The sequence below is a fragment of the Ursus maritimus genome, unplaced genomic scaffold (assembly GCF_017311325.1).
Source record: "Ursus maritimus isolate PB19 unplaced genomic scaffold, ASM1731132v1 scaffold_9, whole genome shotgun sequence".
NCBI lineage: Eukaryota > Metazoa > Chordata > Mammalia > Carnivora > Ursidae > Ursus > Ursus maritimus.
The window spans coordinates 70,085,335-70,094,752 of NW_024427107.1; the positions used below are offsets into that span (position 1 = coordinate 70,085,335).

General features: G+C 46.4%; 1 protein-coding gene across 1 annotated transcript in view; it reads right to left on the reverse strand.

Annotated features, from left to right (window-relative positions):
• The window catches only part of ADCY8 (adenylate cyclase 8), a 224,618-nt gene that overhangs the window by 43,889 nt on the left and 171,311 nt on the right, over positions 1-9,418 (reverse strand). The window contains exon 11 of the mRNA XM_040626047.1: positions 7,831-7,920. Within this exon, the coding sequence (XP_040481981.1) occupies positions 7,831-7,920 (90 nt within the window). The remainder of the gene's footprint in view (positions 1-7,830; positions 7,921-9,418) is intronic.

Below are 9,418 nucleotides of genomic sequence, written 5' to 3' on the forward strand. Positions count from 1 at the left end.
GTAGTCCGCGAGGAGCCACGATGGGTTTCCGGTTTGTAATGGAGTCAACAGATCCGTGCTCTAGGAATCAACTGTGGTGTGGACAGTACAGGATGGATTGTAATTCATGGAGAAAAGCTGAAGGTTTAATGACAAGTTTGGGGACTAACCCAATAGATGGGGCAAGAGACACGTCTAGTTTTACGTGAAAGTGGGGAGAAGGAGGAGTCAGACTGGCGCTAAGCATTTCCGCAGGGGTTCATCTATTAACTAAGAGAAAAAACCAACTACCAACCAATGAGGATGGGGAAAGAGAATGCATTTAGCTTTAGGCTTCTTAAGCTTCAGGTTTTGAGGATGATTCAGGAAGGACAGCTCATGGCAACCACAGGTGTGAGGCTGAGCTTCGGAAGACAGAAGGGTCCAGAGACACACATCTGACATAGTTCAGTTGACCGCACAAGACCCCAAAGTCTCCACAAGACTGCCCAAGCAGAGCATGAAAATAAAGGCAGAAGATACAGAGACTAAAATGTAGAGACTCTGATGTTTGAGGGGCTGTGGAAGAAGAGAAATAAGAACACTGATTAGGGATTGTTGGGGGTGTGAGAGCACAATGAGGAGACAGGAGTGGAAAAACAGGTAGCCACCCCAAAATATAAATCTCCATAGAAAAAGATATTCAGAGGAGCATTTCAAAGGCAAGATATAGAAAATGTTTTCAAAATAACAACACAGGAAAGCAAGATATAAACTTTGATATGCACTATAATCGCAACAATGCTAAGAATGGACACAGATAGGACCTGGCTTTGGAGTGGATTATTTTCATCTGTAAAAGTCCTCTGATCTGATCATAACACTGAATATCAAATGAAGCAGTGGGTCAGAAGTACTGTTTTGCAGAGAGTTCCTCTATTCCCGAGAAGTCTGCATCCCATATCATCATGGGGTTCTCTACTTCTTCCTAGTTTTTAATGATGAAAAATAGTACCGCCAGGATATGTGTGAGAAATGTTAGGAACCGGGCAGTTTCCACCAATCTTTAATAGTGAACACAGACAAGCTATGCATTCTAAGGGGATAAGAGACCCCATCATGATACATCAATTTCGACCAGGAAAATAAAAGATTGACTGCCCCAAAGAGCTCTAGCACCTTGGCCCCCAAGTTAGGAGAAGAGAGGTGAGAGGCATTTCAGTAGTGAGGTTGACATGTGGGTAGGAGAGGAGGGACAGACACCAAGGATGTGTAGATGGGAGGCAGCCCAGGCCCTAGATGAACACTAGGTAAGGTGAGGGGATCAAGTGGAAGTGGCAATGCCTGTGTATCAGGGGTAAGATGGTGAAGGTGGGAGTAATAATCATAACCAAACATTTGCTGGGCACGAATTCTGTGTAAGATACTTTATGAATGACTCCGTATGCTTCCTCTTACTTAACTCTTAAAATACAGTGATCCAAGGACAGGTACTATTCTTTTACCCATTCTACAGAAGAGGGAAGCCTCTATAACACTTTTCTGCTTCCAAATGATCAAGATTTTCTTCTCTTGGATAATACATGGACTTGGGAAGCGACAAATAAAGCAATTTCTTCTAAGTCTATACTGAAAAAAAGTTGGACTCCCACGCCATGGCAAAAGGTTCAGAGGAGCAAGAGCCGATCGTGTTTGCACGAAGCATTTTGCCAACTAAACCATACATTATTATTCTACAATTGTTGAATGAGGACCTACTGGACACCAAGAACTATGCCGAGCTGGAAGGCACCCCGCCAGGGTCAGGACATTGCCACCAAGTACTATAAATGACCTTGGCAATAGGTGAACATTCTCCTCCTGGAAGAGGAGGAGGAGGAGGAAGCCTGTCACACCGTGGTAACGTGAAGAAGAACTTGAACTCCACCTCACACAAGTCACACACACTGGGCTCTCTGCCCCCATTTGGTTGCGGCCAAGTCCCCTGGCATTATAAACTCACAGAAAAAAAAAAAGAAGAAAGACAGCTGACAATTTTCAGAAGTCACTGTCCTTCAAAGAAAGAACCCAAACTTTCTGATTCACACAAAACCTGGTTCTCGGTGATAACTCTTGGTACCATCAGTGCCCTGAAGTGCACGTGAGCCAAGGACAGAGGCTTCTCTGCTTCATCCTGAGTTTCCCCTCCCCACACGGTGCAGGAGTGACGGTGTCAGGAACTGGGGGTCACCACGGGTGTGGGTGGAGATGACCAACCTGACGTTCCCCGCTCTTTCCTGGATTGTGTGAGGCAGGGGAGAGGGGCATTTTCTATAGGCTGGGTGCTCCGCTACAATCTGACTGTGCTTTGGCTTTTTCTAGATCCTGGTTTCCATAGCCGGCGTTTTTTTCACCCTACTAGGGGAAGCACAGTGAACATTCTCTAGTTTAGTATAGTTGTTAGCTTAGAGCTGCCAACACTGCATTTAAAGTCCATAAGTAGATGTGATGTTTATCTATGACTTGGGTTGAGGGCAGATAAACTATTCTAGATATTTCCTAGAAACAACTAAATTCCCAGTCAATACTTTAACCTCACAATCCTTCCTGGAAAAACATACCTGTATTAATGAAATGTACAAATAATGACTATCCCAGGAAAACGGTGAAGCAAAACTTAATCAAAGAGCCCATACAGTATCTATTTCTTATGGAAAGGCATCACTACACAATATTTGTAAAAATGTAGGATGATGCTTATCTTGGCAGTGCTTACTGGCCGATTCAATGCAGTCACTTGCAAGACTGTGTCCTTGTCTTGGTTGTGCTTCCTTGATGACTGAGCTCAGATCTTTGTAAATTATCATCAGAGTCCAGTTAGAAAAACATCAAAAGTGCAGTCTGTGTTTGATTCCTGAACAGTGATGTCCAGCCAGATCATGCCTCTCAGTGACTTCCATAAATTAAATGTGCTCTCAGGGGTAGCTATTTGACATTGTGAAAGATACATCTAGGAATTATACGCTGTCAGCTACGAATGATCAGCAGAGAGGAACATAGTGAGATTGCTGGAATGAGTGTGTGCCCTCCAAGGCCACTCCCTCAGCATGGGCAACAAGTACAGGGTCTGGAAGGATCTGGCTCCCTGAGAAAATGCAATGCAAGGTGGTCACCATCTTGGAAAGAGTTGGTGAGGCCAGGAGAGCATGATCATGAAAGGGGAACAGGCTATGAAAATATGGCCTGTTCAAGTTTTTAGTCAGACCCTGGACACAGGATTATCTAGATAGTCTCATGTTTGGATCATAGAGCCTTGTGCATTCAAAAAATTTGTTACGGCCCTATCTTCCTTCAACTCAGATCTCCACTTGGGCAGGCACTGTTCTCCCTTAGTTACCAAAGCCTTCAAGAAAGAGACAAGAAAGAAGTTAATATTAAGGAGTGTTTTATGGGTGCCATCTCTATTTATCACCCCAACAATCTTATGAGATAGGTATTATTAATAATCCCCTTATAGGGATGCCCGGGTAGCTCACTCAGTTAAGCAACCGACTCTTGGATCTTGACTCAGGTCTTGATCTCAGGGTTGTGAGTTCAAGCCCCATGTTGGGATCCAAAAAACAAAACAAAACAACAACAACAACAACAAATAATCCCATTATACAGATAAGAAAACTAAAACTCAGAGAGTTTCCGTGACTTGTCCCAGGCCACACAGCAAGTAAATGGCAGAAGAGCCCTCGCTCATCCGAGGTCAACACACAGGCTCCGCCACCCACACCTGCTCTGTTTCCCATGTTCTGCGAATGTCCTTAAAGACTTGAAATCTAAGCTTCAGTAAGGTGGGGCTTGTCGGTTTTTGGATCACCCTGTGCTTTTATGGCTTTTGCACTCTTAGTGGGGAAAAGAGATTCCAAAAACTGATTATCATTTGGGAAAAAACACATCGATCTTCTTTATATATTTAGCGGTAACATCTAATTGGCTCTGTGCAGAAACAAAATGAGCTCATGTAACAGCCCTCTGTTCAACCTGAAAAAGTTCTGAAATTACTGCAAAGCCGTTTGACACTCCTTCGTTTGGATGTTTTGGTGGGCCTGCTGCTGCGGGAGCGTGGGAAAATCTAATTTTATCCTGAATAGCAGCTGGGGATTTCTGACCACCCTGAATAAAGTTTCTTCCAAAACCACTCAGGGTTCGGACTCCCACCTGAGGAGTTAACCAGAAATTCAGGCACCAGTTTTTACCGTCACTTTTGGAATTAAAAAAAAAAAAAATCTGCCTATTTGCTTGACCACGGATTCTCTTTTCTTTTCATTGTTTCTCTTCCTCTTTCTGCCTCCTTCTTGCTTTTTCTCCCTCTTGTCTTCCCCTTTCAATCCCCTCACCTTTCTTCTCTCCTTTACATCATGACAGCTAATATTTAATGAGCAAAGACACAGATAATGACACCCCTATAGGAGATCGGCTCTCAGGGACACTTCAAAACATTAGCAAGCTCTAACTGCTCCTGCAAATACAGTTGACAATTTATTCAAATGTGCCAGCGCATATAATAAAGGGGCTCGACTCTAACATGAAGGTCTTCCTATCGAGCCTGCTGAGAGCCAGTGCAGGTGTTTGACATAACGACACCCTGGGTTTGTGGGTGTCATCTACATTACTTTCGCTGAACCCCCCCCCGACGATTCCTCACATCATAGTTGGAATGCAGCTTTTTTCACTGTCATTCACTGCATCTTCATCCATTTTGAGTAACTGGCAAGCTCTGGTTCAAGACTAAATTATACTCGATCCCATATATGAGAACAGCTTCTTACGCTTATACCACATCAACCATGTTTATATGAAATGTTTGTATCTCATGCTTTCGGACTAAGTCCTGTTTCTCACGGGGTGAAGTAGAGAGGTCAGATGCACAGATGAGGAAGCGAAAGCTCAGAGCGATGAAGGGATTCGGGGACACACGTGTGGGAGTGCCGGGAGGCATTGTGTGCGAACTAAGTCTTTTACAAGGTCTGAATGTTTAATTCCTTCTCGTTTGGTGGACAAATCCCTAGGTAGGGAGGCACAGCCCTGTATGTCAAGACGGCAACTGGTCAGTCAAATCAGGCTGTTGGTGGTAATGGTGACTGAAAAAGTCCAGATCCCCATCTTTTAGGCCAGTGGGATTCCTGCATCTGGGGGGATGCCAAGAGTTGACAAACTCTGTAAAGGGTCAGACAGTAAATATTTTGGCTCAGTGGGCCCCACACCATCTCTTGCAGCTACTCAACTCTGCCAATTGTGCTATCAAAGTAGCCCTAGACGGGGCGCTGGGGGTTCAGTCGGTTGAGCAGCTGACTCTTGATTTCAGCTCAGGGCTTGATCTCGGGGTCCTGGGATTAAGCCCTCATCATGCTCTGCACCTCTTTCCCCTCTCCCTCTGTCCCTCCCCCTGCCCATGCTTGCTCTCTCCCTCTCTCTCTAATAAATAAATAAATCTGTACCAAAAAAAAATAGCCATAGACAACTGGTACTAAATGGATGTGGCTAAGCCCCAATAAAACTTTTTTTACACAACAGGTGGCAGGTAGAATTTGGCTGGAGGCCACAGTTTGTGGGAGGAAAGTATTGAAACTCTTATTTATTTTATCTCTTTTTTAAATATTTCTATGTTTTGAATATGTTCCATAATGTACACCATACATTAGCACAGTGATACAGGAATATAACTTAGAGATAAATGGGTATCAGTGGTGCAGGCTCAAAACCTTCTCACAGGAAATCCTAAATGCATCATGGCTGACATTTAATGAGCAGACACTTTGCACTAGATGTTACGCTGGACACTTTGCATGGATTAATGCACTGAATCCTCACAACCGCCCTTGAGGAAGGTACTACTTTCCTCCTCGCTTTATAGATAAGGAAACCGAGGCACAGAGATGATGTTCTGTGATCCAGAAGCCACTTTCTTAGGACTGGGAAGCCCATGAGTGCTGTGGTCCTGAGTTTGGGAGTTTAGGTTTGGGGTCAAGGGTATACACTCTTTTAGAGTGACGTGGAAGCCCAGACGAATAGCTCACAAACACCAACTTCACGTCAGATGACACGTTGGAGCTCTGCATGTGCGAACTCATCTAGGTAGGCACCATGACGACGTGATATTCCCTAATTCCACATAAGCCATGTGAAGAAGATACTATTTTTCCCACTTTACAGACAAGAAACCTCAAGGTCAGAGAGAAGAAGAGCTAACTCAAGATTCCACTGCTAGCAGGTGAAGGGGCTCACAGGGAGGGAAATCCAGCTTTGGCTACCTCTCCACAGCTGACGGGTGGCCAACTCACTGCCTTTTGCGACACCCCTCATGCCCTCCAAACCGAGATGTTCTCAGGGAGCTGGTGTCCCACAGAGTCCATGAAGTCTGTGCTCTCTTAGTACTTGGTGGGAAAAGGTCCCCCAACGAGAGCTAGTCCCATCCTGCCCTGGACTTCCTTAAGAAAAGCCTAGTTCCTCCCTAGGAATGGAGGACCAAGCCTGGATACAGAAGTACAAGGTCAAGAACAAGCCAGGTAGGGCTTCAACTGCAGTTCCAAGTATCGAGAACTGAATTAAGAAGAGAAGGACAGAAAGAAAGAAGGAAGGGAAGAAGTGAGGGAGGATGGAGGGCAGGCAGGAGTGGTGCTGGGTGGCACTGAGCAAGTTACTCTCTGGGCCTCTGTTGCATTATCTAGCAAATGGAGATGCCAACCGTCTGTGCGCCCTACAGCTGGAGGACTGAATGATACCGTGTGTATCAAATAGACACTATGTACCTTGTACGGGGCAGGAGGCTTTCTCTCCTTATCAGAACGTTTCTCACACTGATTCTGGGGCCCAAGTGAGATAACACAGAGCCTTTCCCCCACCCAGATGGTGGAGGGGTCTTAGAGAACAAGGGTCTACCCGGGTCCTTGGAGTGTGATGTCGGCTGGGGTCTGCTAGGACATCCCAGCTGTCCTCTCTCCTGACCCAGAACTTCTGCCCCTAAATGTAAAGTTCTGGGCTATGGCTAACATAGCCTAAGACTATCCTTTGCCCAGTGCCTTAGGCTGACCCCAAGGCCCAGGGCCAGATCTGTGGCTCTGTGTCCAAGGGAGGGTGAGACTTACATAATGATGGTGGGTATCTGTTGGGACACCTCCTGACCCCGTGGTGCTGCTCTTTGCTTTAAGTTTAGTTGTGGTTTTCTAGGTTTGTGACTCACTAGCTTCCTTCCTTCTTTCTCTCCTTCCCTCCTTCCTTCCCTCCTTCCATCCTTCCTTCCTTCTTCCTTTCCTTCCTTCCTCCCTCCTTCTTTCTCTCCTTTCCTTTCCTCCTTCCCTCCCTCCCATCCCTCCTTCTTTCTCTCCTTTCTTTTCTTTCCTTTCCTTTCCTCCCTCCCTGCCTTCCTTCCCCTCTCCCTCCCCCTTCCCTGCCTTCCTTCCTCCTTTCCCCCTCCCTCTCCTCCTTCTTTCCCTTCTTCTGGAATGCAGCAAACACCATTTGAGCCAGAACTCTGCTCTACACTGGGAACAAGAGCACATTCTGCTCTAGGATTTTGAGATGAGAAGGGGAAATGAGTAGGGGAGGGAGGCGGTAAAAGGGAAGAGGGAAATGGATAGAGGTACAGGTGAAGAAGGAAGAAAGGAGGAGGAAGAAGAAGGGAGAATCAGGAAAGGCTAAAAGTGAGGGTGGGAAAGAGGCAGGGGAGAGAAGGAAAGGCAGAGAAGGGGAAGGAGGAAGAGGGGGAGCAGGAGGAGGAGGAGGCAGAAGAAGGAAGCGGGCCTCTGGAACCCTTTCCGAGACCCTCCAACCAGTCGTGCTTGTGTGCAGCTGGCGGCGGTACCTAGGCCCAAGTCTTGCCAAGGGGAGCTCGAGAATAAATACCTCTGGGTAGGAGCAGATATCTGTAAACACAGCTGAGGAATTGAAAGCCAGGTTCTTCAAGGGTATCGACTTGTCAAAATCACACCACAGCTGCGGATTAAAAAAAAAGAAGAAGAAGAAGAACAACAACAACAAAAAACAAAACAACACAACACAACACAGGAACAACAAAGTCAGTGTGAGTGCTGGGAACAAAGCAGTGCGTCCTCACTGCTGAGCTTCGGCAAGAGCCTGGGCTGGCTCAGAAAGAGCTTTTGCAAGCCAGCCCCGAAGCCGGGTTAAGACAGCTCTCCGGCCCCGTCATGTAGGGTCAGGGGAGAGTGCCTGTGGGGCTCTGAAGAGAGCCAGGTGGCAGGAGAAAAGGTCTGGGGCGTGCTCGCAGCCTGTCTGCTCGTCCACAGCTGGGAGGATTCCAGGGATCCGAGGGGCACATTGTCCAGAAAGACTCTCAGCATGGGGCAGGGGGGCGGCGGTCCTTCCCTAGGCCAGAAACTGCTGCCGGTTTTGCGGTGCTCAGGAAAGAGTGGCTACCGGTGGCGGAATGCCTCCTCTGTGCCAAACACTTGGGACAAAAAAAGCCTCACAACCACCTTGTGATGTAGCTACTGTTTTTATCCCCATTTTACAATCGAAAAATATGAAACTCCGAGAAGTAAAGTAACTTGTCTAGGATCACCGAGCTGGCAAGCAGTCGAGCTGAGATCTGATGGCAGGTCTATCTGACTCCAAAGCCTCTGAACTTGCTGCTGCACCCCAGTGGCGTGGGTGGCCAAGAGTAACCCTGACCTCGAGTCACTGAATTTATTTCCAAATCCTGCATCCCGGAAATACCTGATTCGTCAAGACTTGAGATCCTGGCTACGCCTCCGCAGGCCATGATCAATGAATGCTCTTAAGCACTTCCATTTTCAATTGCAATAATCTATAAAATATTCATTAGATGAGAACTTCTGTTATATTAGGATTTTCCTTTTTCTTTATCGCCTAGACTCCTTTCCTACAAGGCCAACCACAGAGCTTGGGCAACACAGACTCCAAGTAATTACTGGGCCATTCTGGACAACGAATTTCAGGCAGTATAAGCCTCCTATTCACAGGATGACAATGGTGCGAGTTCCCAGTTTGGGTCCCTGAGCACGTGGAGACCCTCCCTCAGGCCCAAAGGGCACAATGATGGGCTCAGCCACAAGAGGATGCCTCCACCAGCCCCTCTCAACGTTCCAAGTTCAAAACGTGGAATCAGACAGATCACTCCTAAAATCTAGAGGAACTAAGTAAGCCATGGACAACACAGACTGTTTGTATATACACAGAAAATGCTGTCGCTATCATGTTACCATTGTAAAGAGAAAATGAAATCATTAAAACATGGATAGCCAAATTAAAAACAGTGATAAATATGGCAGCTGGAGAGTCATCCAAGTTCAATGTGTCACACCCAATACGAACTCTTAGAAAGTCATAGGCAAGATCTCAAGCTGAAGTGCAATTTCCTTACTCGTTGCATGGGGATGGTAATACCTACCTGTAGCACGTAGTAGGTACTCAAGAAATGACAGCTCTTTTATTTCCATTCCCCCCACCCCCA